At 38.0% G+C, this 16,047-nt stretch overlaps 1 protein-coding gene across 3 annotated transcripts in view; it reads right to left on the bottom strand.

The window, feature by feature from the left end:
* The window catches only part of LOC121645045 (collagen alpha-1(XI) chain-like), an 83,938-nt gene that overhangs the window by 35,913 nt on the left and 31,978 nt on the right, over window positions 1-16,047 (bottom strand). For all 3 annotated transcript variants that reach the window (XM_041993337.1, XM_041993338.1, XM_041993339.1), the window contains exons 10-31: window positions 14,419-14,460; window positions 13,999-14,061; window positions 11,501-11,575; window positions 11,008-11,091; window positions 9,596-9,652; window positions 9,205-9,258; window positions 9,036-9,089; window positions 8,698-8,751; window positions 8,530-8,583; window positions 7,752-7,805; window positions 7,600-7,644; window positions 6,795-6,848; window positions 6,664-6,708; window positions 5,651-5,704; window positions 4,676-4,720; window positions 4,328-4,381; window positions 4,202-4,246; window positions 3,671-3,724; window positions 3,546-3,590; window positions 2,686-2,739; window positions 2,503-2,610; window positions 1,792-1,845 (exon numbers count right to left, since the gene is read on the bottom strand). In XM_041993337.1, coding sequence (XP_041849271.1) covers window positions 1,792-1,845; window positions 2,503-2,610; window positions 2,686-2,739; window positions 3,546-3,590; window positions 3,671-3,724; window positions 4,202-4,246; window positions 4,328-4,381; window positions 4,676-4,720; window positions 5,651-5,704; window positions 6,664-6,708; window positions 6,795-6,848; window positions 7,600-7,644; window positions 7,752-7,805; window positions 8,530-8,583; window positions 8,698-8,751; window positions 9,036-9,089; window positions 9,205-9,258; window positions 9,596-9,652; window positions 11,008-11,091; window positions 11,501-11,575; window positions 13,999-14,061; window positions 14,419-14,460 — 1,248 coding nt within the window. The remainder of the gene's footprint in view (window positions 1-1,791; window positions 1,846-2,502; window positions 2,611-2,685; window positions 2,740-3,545; window positions 3,591-3,670; window positions 3,725-4,201; window positions 4,247-4,327; window positions 4,382-4,675; window positions 4,721-5,650; window positions 5,705-6,663; window positions 6,709-6,794; window positions 6,849-7,599; window positions 7,645-7,751; window positions 7,806-8,529; window positions 8,584-8,697; window positions 8,752-9,035; window positions 9,090-9,204; window positions 9,259-9,595; window positions 9,653-11,007; window positions 11,092-11,500; window positions 11,576-13,998; window positions 14,062-14,418; window positions 14,461-16,047) is intronic.

The following is a 16,047-nucleotide window of genomic DNA, read 5'->3' as shown; positions in this document are numbered from 1 at the left end:
ATTCTCTGATGCAGTGCTCATCTATAGTGCTCATTGTTGTGCATGCACATATGCATACTGAGCATAATGATGTGCAGCACAGGCAAGGACACCGCAACAAGGTGGCGTGGGCAGAATTGCAAGAGGCAAACAGCTCAACATTGTGCAGACAGCAGGAAATGGAGATCTATGCCACTTAATTTGTTTTTCACAGAGGTGCAGTTACGGTAAACTGAAAGGAGAGCTGGTACTGGACAAGCATGACTTGTGCCATAGAGATAAGACAGTCTGCTGAAGCTTTTGCAAATGACATCCAGAATTAACGATGTGGGAAAGCTGTTAACAGAGAGTGATGGGGCGCAGCAGCCAAAAACACAAGCAGTGGAGGGATTTGCGAACAGGCTGATTGAGGGGGATAAAGGCTGCTGGTTGGCCAAAACTTTGACCCTGAAACTACATATGAGGACGACGTGACATTTCATCACATTGACAGTACTTTAAAATGAAACCATGAGCTGTGTTTGCTGCTATTTTGCATGGCAAAATCTTTCCCTTTGTTCAATCTACAAAAGGTTTTCGCTTGGACCATAAAAGCACCCAAGTTACCACAAAATGTTTCACACATTCTTTGAAGTTAGAGAGGGTGTCACAATTTTGAAATTGTAGAAATTGACTTCTGCTTTTTCTTTTCTTTTTTTTTACTTTATAGAAAAAAAAAACTTCAAATGCAGGCAAAAAAAAAAGGATCAAAATGAGACACCCACACCAAAGTCAGAGTCTCTTCACTGTTATCTAAAGTCGAAAAATGAGATTTAATTATGGGCTCCAGCAGGAATCTTAGGAGGGGGATCTTGTTTGCACAAACAAAACAGTTTTCTTTTCATTTTTGTTCATACTGCACAACGGTTGCAAAAAATCTATTACACAGATTAAAATTAAAAGTAAAATTTACAATGAAAAAGCACTATTAGATTAGAAATGTAACCCTCACTTTGTTTTTTATCTTCTCCATTCAATCATTTGTGGGGCTCATTCGAGTTGGTTCATGCTGACACAAACATGTAGGCTTGCCTATCTGGTTGTTGTGAGAGTATGTCATATCAGTGCCCAGGTGTCAGTGCTGACAGCAGCAGAGAGGAACCAGCTGCAGCAGCACATCCTGATAGTAGAGCTGTGGCAAAATAGCCAGTACTACAGTGCAAGGAGTGCCAGGCTCCTTCGATAATGCCTGGAGTGTAAGGAGGGAAGACAGCTGATGACTACAGCAGATGACGATGCCAGTTATGCTTCCTGGAAAAATTATGGAGCGTGTGCAAAAGGTGTCTGCTTGGGTTTGTGTTTATGGGTTTGAGAGTTAGTCAGCAGATTTTTAGAAGAGTTTGAGAGTGTGAGAGTTAGTTTGAAAATAGGTGGATGTCAATTTCATAAAGTTTTTGAGGTGTTAAATACAGTGTAAACATTTTCAAAACGTGTTACAGGAGAACATCCAGACATGTAAGTGCACAAATATAAACATAACAGACACTAAACACAACACAGTGCATTAACACAGAATTAGTCAGACAGCAACTGTTATCAGATGCTGTCCTTGCACTGTAAATAATTAATAATAATTGATTAGTTTTTGAAGGGGGCATGTCTAAAACAGTTTGAGAAAACACTGTCCTTATCAGGATTTTCCTTGACCAAGACACTATGCACATATAGCTGGTTCCAAACTTTGAAATCCAACTGGACAAGAGGCTTGTTTTATATTAGAATTTCTCTGCTTTGATCAGGAGAATTTCTTATTCTCATCACACACACACAGACCTTGGGGCCTTGTCTTCCAGGGTATCCAGGCAATCCGGGGACTCCAAGTTTTCCCTAAAAGTCACAAAAAATAACAAGAAATGACCATTAAATTCTACTTGTGCCACCAGAGACATTGTCTGTGACTTGCACAGAAAGTTCACAGAGGCATTGCAAAAAGCTGTAAACTTATAACCATAAAGTTTTACTTCTGGTGTGGGAGAGTTTTTAATACCACGTTTATGAACATGACATCACCCAATCTGAGGTCTTTTTTCACCTAAATGTGATGTCACTGAGGTCCATTTTTGTCCTCTTAGGCCTTTGAGAGTAACACATGACTTGATGAAGCTATCCCTCAAGCATTTAAATGTTGATCAAGTCAAATACTTTTAAACTTTAAACATAAATTAAATATATCTGATTCTGGTGCTTTAACTATACTATTTCTACTACTGAACTCCTAACAAAAACATTTAAGTGTGTTTTGAAGATAATCAATGCAGCACCTGCATAATCAATGCAATGCAGTCCATTAAAGATCTTAATTACACATTTACATTTTTACATAAAACCTTTGTTCAGAATTCCTGTTGTATTTGTGTAAAATGGTTAACTTAAATTACAACTTAATTTGAATGGAAAAATAATACACATTCATCAGCATGAAAAATAAATAAATAAATGAATGAATAAATAAAGCTGCAGCCTTTCCTGGTATTAATTACTTACCTTCTCTCCAGCTGAACCCATAGGACCAGATTCTCCAGAGGGTCCTGACTTGCCCTTGGGACCCTCAGGGCCATCCTCCCCTCTGGGTCCATGGACACCGCTATCACCCTATCAGAGGGAGAGAAAAAGTCATATCTCTGCAGCTACATAGCTCAACTTTCTCTTTGAAGAAAGTTGACCTACCTTGTCACCCTTGATGCCCATGTCACCTTTGAAGCCAGGAAATCCATCTTCTCCCTACAGGTTGAAATATTGTTTTTGAGAACTGATAGATTAAAGATACAAAATCAATTTTTGTTAATATATCTTACATCTAAACTTTGTCAATGCATCAACACTTGGTCATTATTTAAGTGACAGAATCATTGTGAGAGTTTATCATGGCAGTCTAAGTGAACTTGAAAAAAAGTTTCACACAATAAGGCATCACAACTACTAGAAAAAGATTAATACTGACATCTTGTGGCCAATTTAATGAATCTTCAAAGGAAGATTTGCCTTTTTCTTCCCTTGCCAGTGTCACTTTAGAGACACCTTGTGGTTCAAACTCAGAATACACATTTTACTGTTTTCCCCTCTTTGTTTAATAAAAAACATTTTTCCACATAATATTTATTGCTGACATTTCTTTTTTTTACATTTTCAAACAGACTTGGAAAATAAATTAGAATACATTAAATACCATTGACTAATGCTTAATGTAAAACTTGGAAAAACTTGACAGTGGAGTGGAATATCTACACAGAGCTAGCAACAAGCTATGCCCAAAAACAAACAAACAAACAAACAAACAACAAAACAAAGGCGATGGATCTATCTGAAACTGCCCTACAAAACAACATCATTCCAGCTTAACGTTTCACAGTCCAATCCAGTTCAGTGGCACGAGGACTTAACTGCCAACCCGAAGGGGCTTTAAGAGTTTTTCCACTTGTTGGATTGAAATGAAGCCTCATTTGAGAAGGAATTACAACTCAGATGGGTCATTTTCTTGAGGATTAACATTTGTCAACCACGCTGATGAAAAAGAGGGTGATTTTTACCTTTTCTCCTTTGTCACCTTTAAGGCCTCTTATTCCTTCAGCACCCTGGAGAGTGTGGTAAATACAGTCAGAAGAAAATTGAGTAACTTGCTCTTTATTATCGCTGTGGCCATCATCACTCTTACTTTCACACCACGAGGCCCAGGATAGCCGATGGATCCCATAGGACCAGGAAACCCCTAGAAATTGAAGAAAATAAAACAGTATTAATAAAATATTTGAAATCTCTTTACTCATATTATAAAAAGGTTTTATAAACAAAAGCTGTGTTTTGCTCTACAGTAGTGCCATGTTTGAAATACAGAACATTCATTTGGCATAAGCTAAGACACCCAGGTCAGCTCAGTGTGTTTCCATTCATTTTGCTTCACAGCATTTAAATTTTAAACCTTGGTCTGACATATGTTTACCCTGTGTTGTGCCAGTTTTTACATGCTTTGGTGCCACTTTGGATAAATCTATACAACCTGGTGTAATTAGATACTTCTCTGTAAAAGTAAGCTGTAGAATAAGCTTTAAGCTAGAGCTTCTTTCAACCTTTGAGCATTTTATTCAACCTGACTGTTGTATAGTAATATTGGAATATTCAGCATGTTCAAATAAATCACAAATAAATCATAAAATCTATAATACCACTGAAATTTATGTTGACTTACAACTGTTCCTTTCTCGCCAGGAGGACCCTCTTTACCTGGGTGACCCTGTGAAAATCAGATTCAAGAACATTTGGATTTTTTCCAAAGGACAGAATTATGAAACAGGTATTAGAAGTTGCTACTTACAGGAGGGCCATCAGCACCGGCAAGTCCAGCCAGACCTTGTTTCCCTTGTGGTCCCTACAAAGAGAAAGTGATAAATATAGACAGTCAGACAGATACATATGTTTTAACGGTTGTCATATATTCTCAGAATCACAATTAAAATGCTTTCCGTTCAACAACATTAGTGCTCATGTTTATGAAGTCTGCATATTTTATGTGTTTCTGTGTTCAGAAAAGAGATTTAAGGCTCACAGCTCAGCCTCAGATCTGCAGAATCACTTATGAGGTCTGGACTAAAACATGCACTTATCAGGGCTAAGCAGTTGTGGGGGAGGACTTAAGCAGTGGCTGGGTTCTCTCTTCACTTACTTTTTCACCGGGAGGACCAATTGGACCTTGAGGACCAACAAGACCCTGAAAGACAAAAGAAACAGAAATGTAATGACAGCAAAAGGAAGTGACACACTTTGGTTCATAGAGCAGGTTTAAGCCAGTTTGGGAAGACCTACACATAATTTTATGAAACACATTTTAGTAAAAAGGTTGTTTCTAATACAGCCTTCCTTTACATTTCAAACCATTACTTCATTTAAACCAGTTTATATCTGATCTGCAAAGGGACCTTTGTTATTCTCTGCTGTCACTTGAATGCCTCACATTTCAAAGACTTCCTGAAAGCTCAATACATAAAGGACAATAATAATAATAATAATAATAATAATAATAATAATAATAACAATAATAATACAAAGCTAATAAGAGTTCAAATAATATTTTCCAATCTGGAAAGCAATAATGCAGCTCCAGCCAGGTATAACTGCAACGAATAAATTATTTATTAAACCTGTATACCACCAGGACAGGTTCCTGCTAAAGCTTTCCAAGTTAAATTATGCCACCCTGTCCACAGTGTGAGCGTCAGCAGGACTGAAACTTTTACCTGGCAATGGTAATTTAACGTAATAACCAGGTTGAACGCTACCATTTGTATACAAAACGACAATGTTCGCAAGACAGAAGTTTTTGTTAAACAATGTTTATGTACACTTGTAAAGTTTAATGAAGGATGAACATGGAGAGAAGAGAGGAAGGAGAGCAAAAGACAACTGTATGGAGTTTTGATGTGAAAAGCAGAAGCAGAAAAGATTGTTTGGGATTATAGTACTCCCTATTGCACAGTGAGAAGGGCAAAGTGAATATAGCTAGAAAAGGACATGCAGAGAACAGTGGGGTCAAGAGACAAAGTGAGAAAATATTCAGTAGGAGACACAACAAGAGGGACAAATTGATAAGGCAGAGTTGGAATAGAGAGGTTGATGCACAGATAAAGAGATGTAAACTTACATGTGGACCAGGTAGGCCCTGTTGCCCAGGCGGTCCTGGTTCTCCTTGTGGACCCTGAAATGAGAATTAAATAATATTTCCAATACTTATAGTCTTTTGAATTTCTGATATTCTATTGTAAGCTTTACTTTTCATTGCTAATCCATAAATATTGACAATTCAAGCCAAATTTAATTTAAGGACGTGCAAACCCTACAACATCAGAAGATATAAGATGAATAAGTATGGTGAGTCTCTCTTGTTCTGCTGCTGACACAAAGTCAGAAGGAATGCATTTATCAGACAACAAAAGCTCTATGAATATATTTACTCCAGTTTTTGCAACAAACACATGATAAATATTTTGTAGAAAAAAATGGGTTCCCTGACAATGGATGTAAATGCAATCCCAGTGTAACAAAGAATACCTTTAAACACCCATATGTTTTTTGACTGTATTTGTTATTAACACTTAAACCCTTGGGGAGCTCTACAATAGGGGATATTTTTAAGTTTTTTCTTTGAATTTTAAACTATGTTGAGATCAGTATCAGCTTTGTGTAAGTTATTTAGAGAGAATAAATTTCTATTGTTCTCTGCCTCCACAACAGCTGCTAGTTTCTTTGCTTTAGTGACTCAGTGACCACATACAAACTATGGACTTATCAAAACTGTCTTTACTAACTGCTAACTTCACCAAACAATCTCGCCAAGATCTGCCAGAAAGATAAATGAATGAGGGAACTTTGAACTGTCAGACTAAAGCTGTGTAGGCCTTACTTTGTTGTATATGGAAAAACAAATAAACAAAAAAAATCTAAGATATAAGATTTCAATAAGAGACACTCCCTGCTTCCATCTGCAATCTTTAATCAACAGCTGAGTTATGACTTACATTCTTGTCATGCTAAGTTAAAGTTAAAGGTCACTGAACTGCAATGAGGCAAGGCCATTGACAAACTTAGCTTAGGTGGTCCTGACAAATCTGATTTTCTACTTTCTTTTAAAATAAATAAAACATAAATATTTCCCACCATGTTTCCTTTGGGACCGGCTTGCCCGTCAAGTCCAGGAAGACCCTAAAGAGATCAGAATTTTGCAATGAGTGTTGCTGTTGAGCAAGAGCCACATAATGGGAAGCATGAGGATTGAGTAGCATACTTACACGTTGTCCCCCAGCACCAGGAGACCCTCTGGGGCCAAGCAAACCTCTAGGACCCTGCATAAACATATGGAAAAGAATGTTAAAGGAAATCATAAAATCACACATAAACACAGATTTATGATAATTTCCCTTAAAGTGTGCACACTCTTTAAATTGCCTTGCAATAAAAGATGACATATGGTAATATACTGCTCATTGGATGCACTGAAAGTCCCATGCAGTGAATCTTAATGATTGCCTTGAATATGTAAAACACTGCCCCAGTGTGGTTTTACTTGGAAACTGCAGGTACAAAGTGAGAAAAAGTTTTTCCTTAAGAGCCAGCACAAATACTTTGTTCTTTCCTCTTACTGCCAAAGTGTGATGAAAGGCTGTGTAACTGCTTATTTAAAAGGACGATGCCATTTTGGGTAAGACAGGGAGCGAACAATTTCTCATGCAACTCTAAGGCCCATTTGAATGGCACTTGGCAGTGTGTGGACATTTCTCACAGATAATCATAGAACAACACATTTCTCAGTTCTATTTTCTGATTCGTTATGCAAAACCATTCTGTGTTGGCAAGGTTTAGATTAGAAAGGCAATGGTCCTTTCAGAGAGGAACGTCATTACAGTTTTAGGGAAGAAAGGATGGTAAGGTCGTGTGCTTAAATGTGTGCTTTACAACAGTGAATGCTTAGAGAGCAGTGAGTAATAACATCATGCTCACACTCTCATCAGTCTGAAATGTTTGCTCATGTGATATATAAGCTTTTAGCTAAATAACCAGCTTTATGTGTCATTGGACAGCAGTAAATATACTCACACTCTCTCCTGCTACACCTCTTTGTCCAACCTGGCCATCTTCACCCTTTTCATAGAAAGAAAAAAAATATTAAATTATTTGGGAACGTAAAGTTAAGTTTTAGGATAGTTAAGATCAATGCAGGACAGATGGTTGACTGAGGTGCTGCTTACTCTTGGACCATCCTCTCCTGGAGGTCCTGGAGGACCTGTGGAGCCTTGTTCTCCCTGGAAAAGATCAGAGGAGAAGAACATCAGTGGAGATTAGGAGTGGTAGAGTCAAACATGCTTGATCTCTGCAGCTAAGATGGAGAAAAAAAATCATAATTTGAAGTTTTTGAAAAAAATATGAGTCAGAAATCTGGACAACTGATGCTGTTTTTACAGCAACAAAAATAGGCACAAGGCCACCTTTAATTTACAGTAGGCATGGTCACCACAACTGGCATGGAGCTACAATATATAGTTTTCACTCGTCATAGTGCTTCATAAGGACTGCAGTACCTCTGGTGGCCCTGTAATTACTTAGTACAGGATAAGGCTTGAAAGCCTGTCTAGAAATACTCCTCTGTGATCTCTGAGTCTCTTTTTGGACTGTGTGTAGGCCCAGATTCCACAAACACTAAACTCAGCAGTCTTCATTTGCCTCCAGGCTTGGTTAAAGGCTGCTTTAGCAATTCTGGTGTTCGCCCCACCTCTCATAACTGGGTCAAATGCCCTAATGAGTTCCACTGGTTCAGAACTCACATCTGTCAACACTGGAAGGTGGTCTTTAAACTACCAATCAGCCTCAGTGCTGCTGTAAGGATAGACTACAGGGCATCAATAACTGTGATCAATCAGTATTTAGGTCTAGAAATGACCAACTGGATATTTTTTAAGACAGAAGTCTTTATTTATGTTTGTCCTTTAACCTTGAACAAAACACTGGATTTTCTCCTCTTTTACTTACTCTATGTCCCTTTTCCCCTGGAAGACCAGGGAGGCCATCAAAACCTCGATCACCCTGAGAAAAAGATAAAACATAGCAACAGATTAACACCTTACAATATATATCTTTATCAAACTGCAGGAAACTTTCTGAATGCAGCCTAAGGACACTTAGACCAGTACATGTTACCTTGCCCCCTGCCTCGCCTGGCATTCCTCGTGCACCATCAGCTCCGTTGCGACCCTGAAAAACATAAAAAGATCATGAAAATCAGAAGACAATCTTTTATCCCGTGTGACTTCAGTTTTCTAACTAGCTTTTTCTAACTAGGTTTTATTAGGTGCAGCTGAATGACTTCTCATAGGGCCATTCTTGGACATAAACAGATTTTTTTTGGGGGGGGACTAAATTAAGAAAACATAAAGATTTTAGACTTTTTTGTGACTTTTTACAGTGTTATCCTTGATAAAAAGGATCACTTAATGTAATAAGTATGAAAATTAAGCTTAATTGTTTAAAGAGCTTACCCTTTTTCCTGCTTTCCCTGGTGGACCAGTTGAACCTTGAAGACCTCTGGGTCCCTAAGATGAAAGTTTGCATACTTTCATTTGTTAATGTTGAGATGTTCAGACATGAAAAAAGGGTATCTGGTGTTAGCTAAAAAGGAAATACTGATAAAATAGGTGTTCCTCTCACCTGCGGCCCATGATCACCGCTGTCACCTTTAAGTCCGGGAGTTCCAGGGCCTCCCTAATTAAAATAATTAACACACACGTCCCTTTGGTGAATAAATATGTCTTGAATAAAGCCGCATACAGTATTTCGTCATTTCATCCTTTGGTTTGAAAGCCAGTACAATCTAGTTTGGACTTTAACTAAAGAGAACTTCACACTTTAGATGCCATTAGACCCAATGGGAAAGTGTGTCCAAACTTCTGACTGCTACTGTATATCCTTAATTCCTTACAGCAAGAAGCTCTAAACATCAAGTGCATTTGTTATCAGTTGTGAAACTGATGGATGGTAATGTGAGCAACGTTTGTGTTTGTGTGTATATATTAATGTTTGGAAAAAAAAAGCAACTCACCAAAGGACCAGATCTTCCTGTCAAACCCATTGGCCCTGGAGGACCTCTCATTGTCAGCTGTGGATCAGACCAAAATAATCCATAAACCACACTGTGCATATACCACTTAGATATATGCAGGAAAAAAAACATTGTTTCCTATTAATAATATTGCATGCTTTATGTCGAAGCAGTGAAGCAGCTTGAGGGTGTCAACACTTCACCAATATACAGAGATGTGTTCCTGATATCTCTTCTTGATCTAAAAGGGCTACTTTTTCAAAGCTACTTTAAAAGAATGGTCTTATTTTGATGTCCTTTAAATTTTTTCCCATAAATTATTAAAAATCACGAAATCATTGAAAAGTTTGGTCACCATTCTTTTTAAAAAATGAATGTGGTATGCATATAAAGATGGAATGCATTTAGAAAGGCAGGAACTTGAAATTAAAATGGACATCATAACTAGTTTAAAGACCTTTAAATCTAAAAAAACAAAAAACAAAAAAACAAAAAAACCACCCATGAAAATTCTTATTTAACCTCTGTGAGGCATAAGGTCTGACTGTGTGCAAAACATATTTTCTTCCTGTTCACAGTTTACCACTTCTGTCTTTTTTCTGTCATAGTTGACCACAATGCAGAACAGCCAGAAATGTTGTCTGGAAATTATTTGCAGTGTGATTATTCAATGAGAAAATTAGGTAGTAGGACATCAATTCATGCCCTACAGTGTTCCACTCAAAGAGTGAACCACATAGAACAGTAGGTGTATACACTGTGGGCATGTTCTGTTTCTGCTTTTTTTTTGCATGCATACATTCATGCTTGGGGAGAACAAGCTAATACAAAACTATGAAAAAGCATTTTTCCCTCCTTCAGGCCAAACTTTTAGAATGACTGGTTTGGTTTTGAAAGGTGACAATTACTTTCTAGACATTACTAATCACCAGACCTGGCAGCCCTTCAGCTCCATAGAATGTTCTGAATGTGTAAATATGCAGTGTTTTTGCAACACATAATGAACTCCATATGTTCGAGAAATAGATCACACCTTGCTTAAAGCACTAAAAAATCTATGTGTTTTTCAACAGCACTCCGGTTTTCCTGAACCCCCGAGTGGGTGTGAACATCTGTTGTGGCTTTGCATACTACCAAACCAGTCAGAGGTTCATATTATGGAATCTAGACAATTTATATGAGTGGAACTCATGAATAGTGATTTCTCCTTCATTATCACTACTTCTATTAAAAAAGCATCTTTTATAAACACTTGAGTTCTACAGTAATTCTAGTTAATAAAATCTGAGTTTTTCCACCTTTATTTTACATCTGGTAGACGTTAAAATGCAGCTACTGGAATACACTATGAGCGAGACAGAAAATATGAACTTTAATAGTATGCTGAGGTCATATTTACCACTGATACTTACTCTAGCCTGAGCTAGGATGGCCTGAGCCTGAGCTTCCTGGGCTGTCACCACAGGTCCTTTGTGTGCTTCACCCCCTGCACGGAACTGAGAGCCAAATAGAAGAAAAGAAACACAATAAAAATATATTGACTCGTCTTGCTTTTACAGTGAGACATGTAATGGTCACCCTGGTGAGTGCTTTCAAAACTTTCCTGTGTTCAGCTGTTCCCATGCCACACACACATATGTGCCCACTCATACAAATATGTGTCACTGAGTGTTTCAAAGCCTCCGTCAATGGTTCCACTCCATTGAACTGGCTGACATTTACAAGGTAAGTGATTTGTAACCCAAAGAAAATAAGGTTGCGATCCTTGGCCTACCGGTGATGCAATGAGGTAAATGCACTAACTGGAGTGAGTTCATGGGCTGGTGCCTGAGATGAAGGGTGCATAGTATGTGAGGAAAATAAGACAGACAGCTGAGTGGGCCTGTGGAAAGCAGCAGGACTTACTGGAAGCATCAGAATGGTACCTGGAGGCCCAGGGACACCGTCTGAACCAGGAATACCAGGACGGCCTGGAGGACCCTGCAGAGGGAGAAAATGTTTTTTTGTTTTTTCCAAATATTCCACATCTCAGTGAGAACCATGATGTGAAACCACAATTTCCAAGTGCAAATAACAAATTTAATGAAAGAAAATCTATGTTTATTACATTAATCATTCGCACACAAACTTAATTCATTATTGCAGTGGAGGAACATGCTTTTTCAAATCATCAAGTTCCTGTCATGTAAACTTGTGTTAAACTTTACTGAACTGTTAGGAACAATTAATTGAATAACATTAAAACACAAGCCACATATGTCTCCTTGAGTTTGTGGGATTATTTTGCCATTTCTCTATAATCCTTAGAGAGGGACGGACTCAGTATATTAAAATCCAAGAAAACTGCTTCAAAAGCAACAATGAAGAGGCTGAATAACTAATCTGTTCACAAGGAAGTCTTTCTTTCTTTCTAACAATAGTTTCAAAGGAAAATATTTTTGCTATAGTAACTTATGTTTCAGTTTACCCTGAACAGACAACTGTCTAACCCCACTAAGACGTATTCAGCAGGGGATTCTAAGAATAAGTGTTTATGTTCTTTTAGCTGGCTGAATGATGTTGCCTGTTTGGAAGATCTGACTTTGTAAGACTGAAAGTCCAGGGAGAAAATGTTGCTCATTAAAATCCATTTCAAAATACTTTAAAAGATGAAAGGAAAAACTGTGAGCTGCTAGAGGAGAAATTATGATACCTGTAACCAAAGTGGTGAAAAACTAGAGTTCCTTGAAACAAGCCTCAAAAGGAAACTATTTCCCATAGATCCCCATGTTAAAATGCTCATCTTTACACTTTAATAATGTAGTTTGTTGCAACACTATATTGTTTTGGTCTTTTTAGTATATTTGAGCAGTACTGTGTCCATGTGTACTCACTCAGATCTGTCTCATACACACCACTTCTGACTGTAAAAAACTAAAAATGATGACCAGAGATGTCATCCAAATGCTGAACATGAGGCTACAAAACAGTACTCACAAAACAAATTGGTAACATCCAATTTGTCACATTTAAAAGGTCACATTTATCTTTTTTACACAGACTATGGTCATTAAGTGAAATAGACACACTGTTTTTATGCTGTTTTTTCTGATGCATTCACGGTATTTCTATAACAAATTGGGCAGGTGTCTATCCAAAAGATTGCGTGATATTTCAGGCAGACATATAAATATAATGCTTGTCATATTGAATAATAACAGTATGAAATTATAACATTGTAAGATTTTCATAACATAAAGACATAAGCATTTTATAAACCCCATCAAGCTTAATCAGTGCATACTGCTTCAAGGGAAACTAGGATCTACTTAGCAGTCTTGTCATGTGCAGCGATCTCAGACTGGCTCAAATTGATGCCATGTGTTCCCACTTGCTTTTTCCCAGCAGTGGTGAAATGTCTCTATCCACTGATGGGATAGTGAGCATAGCAGCATCTAGTGTTAATGATGCTTATATGTGGCTGGGAAACTGGCATTTGAGTGGAAAAGAGGGACGTAGCCCTCACAAGACAAATGAGCTGATCAGACATTGAGCGCAGGCGGATACTGCACAACGGAAAACCGCAAGACTACAGAAACCAGTCACTCTTAATACCCCTGTCAGTTCTCAGCAAGACAGCTTCTCATGGGAGGAAATGAAGGGAGGGGAGACTTTTGAAACACCAAAATGTTTGATCACTTAACCCCACAGAACAATAAACCTTTTTGTGTTTGGAAGGACTATGATTGTATTTGAGGAGGCGGGTTTGGGTATTCTTTTGTTGGTAGTTAAATGGTTAACTTACAGAGAATAGATGTGAATGATGGGGGGGTGAAAGAGGGGTGCAGGGCATCCCATCACATTTGGGGAAAAAAAATAACAAGCTGAGTTTTTAGCTTTCTAGCAGGGGACAAGCACTTATTTTGTGTCATCCAATCAATCAAATAAATGACTGGAGTCCCACAGTGCTGGAGAAAAACAGGGGTTGAGATTTTAAGCTTCTACATCTTTCACAGTAAACTCCTTAAACTTTGTAGCAATCCCATAACCCGCCAACACAGATGTTTCTCAGAACTTTTCTTTGTCGTTGTATTGACAGTTTGTGGGCATCTTATTTCCCTGAGCAACTCCTCACCCTTCCCTCCTTCTGCAGTAACGAGCTGAGCTCAACTGTCACTGAAACAATGCTCTGCAGCATTGCAGCTGTGTATCAGCCTGCATGCATCAATTATGAGCTCAACAAACATTTAACAACTTACTTAGATTCCAAACTCATTGTTGCAAATATATTTTATTCTTCATTTGGCTATCATGTTTTCAGCCATCAGATTTATATTTGAATTCCCAATGAGTTAAACAATCTGTGGTGGGGTATTTTAAACACATCTGTAATCAGGTATAAAATTAAGCCAGCCTTCACTCACCCTCTCACCAGGATCTCCATGGGCACCTGGGGGTCCTTGCAATCCTGGGGTACCAGGAAGACCCTGAAACCAGAGGTACGTACACTGAGAAAATTTCCCAGACTATTGCTAACCAGCTTTTTTAACCACTGTATCCAGAGCTACACATGCAGAGGCCAACAAAGACAGAAGCAAAGCCATCAGTCTGAAAGAAATAAGCTTCAAAATAAAGGAGCCACCCCCCAACCCCCCATTTTTCTCTTCTTTACACACACAGACATACACACATTTATGCACAAATACACATTTTGACAGTTTCTCCCAACTCAGGCTTCACTGGCGATCGGGGCTGACGGTCTTTCCATAAAGACATTTTTTCCCTCTTTAACTGTTCTCCATCTGTGGAAGGCAGACAGGAGTGTGGGAGAATGTGATACTCACTGCTTGGCCAGGGGCTCCTTGGGGTCCTTCTATAAGCATCCCCTGCAAAAGGAAAAAAGTGGATACAGTAGCATTACAGGGCAGCCTGTAAATCCACAGGCAAAGGAGAATGAGGAAAGAACAAAATGGAAAAACAGCGTGAGCTCTGGGTTTTGAGGTTGAGGATTTTACTGACTAAATGCTAACAATACTTTAACAATACTGCTGCTATGTTGGCTGGATTCTGTAATGTGTTTGTGTAAGATTTGGTGGCGTGCCTGTGGTGGTATAGATGGTATCTTAACTGTAGCTCCTAATATAATCAATGTTTAGTCATAAATTGCATAAGATAGACCTCTACAGAACTTCTATGGCATTGTATCACAGTAGATGTTTGCATCTGTGACCCTCAGATAAAAGTTAAATCTCATCATAAGGGAAGATACATCCCCTGAACTCAACTGCACTGAAAAAAGAAAGAAATGAAATTGTGTTGGGTTATAAGTCAAATTTGACATGGGTTTTTGTTCTAAAGATAAAACAAAATGTATTCCTCAGAAAATATAAAGCAAATCTGATTCAGCACTTTTATAGTCTTATAAATCATTCAATAAAACTGAAATGCAAAGTTTATATGAAAGTCAGGCAGGACTAATTTAGAAAAAACACACTTTGCTGAAAAATTTTGTTAGCCAAAATACTTCACCGCTCTCTTTGGTAACAGGAGACAGAAATGATTAAAATCATAATAGCTCTCTTTTTTCTAAAATTTAAAAAGGAGGCCTTTTCAGTTTGTGTCTCAGCTGAAGCTCCAGCTATGCACATTAGCTACATAGCTAGACTGATGGATACACCGGTGATGAGTACTGAGGCAGACATGTGCTATTACATAATTACCGTTAAGCTGCAGTATAAATGTATGAATTATTTAGAAAGGTGACAACTTAACCATTAACTAGCTGATTTTTTAAGCATAACCATTCTTTTAACTATTATTTTTACTGGCTAGCAGTGATGGGTATTTGGTGACAGACTAGTAAGTGTGTAGTAAATACATATTGTGAACAGACCTAGTGAATTCACATGAATTCGCTTGACCCTATAAAATCACCATAAAAGGCAGAAAAAATGAAGAGGAGGCAGAGGAGGAAAGATGGAAAGAGTGGAAGAAGGAGATGAAAGGTAAAGATGTCAATTTTAAAATATGCCATAAAACGTAATTGATCTAAGATCTGCACGGACTAACCAAAATGGCCTTTTTCCTTTTAATGGTAAAAGTTGTCTATTTTTATGAAATATTAACCACCCTGCTAAAAAACACTCCTGGCCTCAGCCTTGTAATAGATGTATCATAAAGAAGTGATTAAGAACCTTTTTATTGTTACCGATAAATTCCCAGCAAGCTGAATCAGGCTGATTGAGGTCAAATGTCAGCACACTCGGCACTGTTTTGTCTGCTCATTACTAAAAGTAAATCTACTTTGCTTTAAGACTGATTTTCCGAATGAGCTAGCTTTGGGTTTGTTCATTTGAAGCAGTTTGAGGTAAGGATTGTCAAATTTGGTTGTAATTTGACTGGACCGTATATGTGGACAGATTGTGGGAAGAAACAAACCAGGGTCAGTAAAAGAAGCCAGGTGTATGGGCCAC

The sequence above is a fragment of the Melanotaenia boesemani genome, chromosome 8 (assembly GCF_017639745.1).
Source record: "Melanotaenia boesemani isolate fMelBoe1 chromosome 8, fMelBoe1.pri, whole genome shotgun sequence".
Taxonomy (NCBI): Eukaryota; Metazoa; Chordata; class Actinopteri; order Atheriniformes; family Melanotaeniidae; genus Melanotaenia; species Melanotaenia boesemani.
The sequence above is the reverse complement of the archived record's forward strand: the minus strand, read 5'-3'. Positions and strand labels throughout refer to the sequence as shown.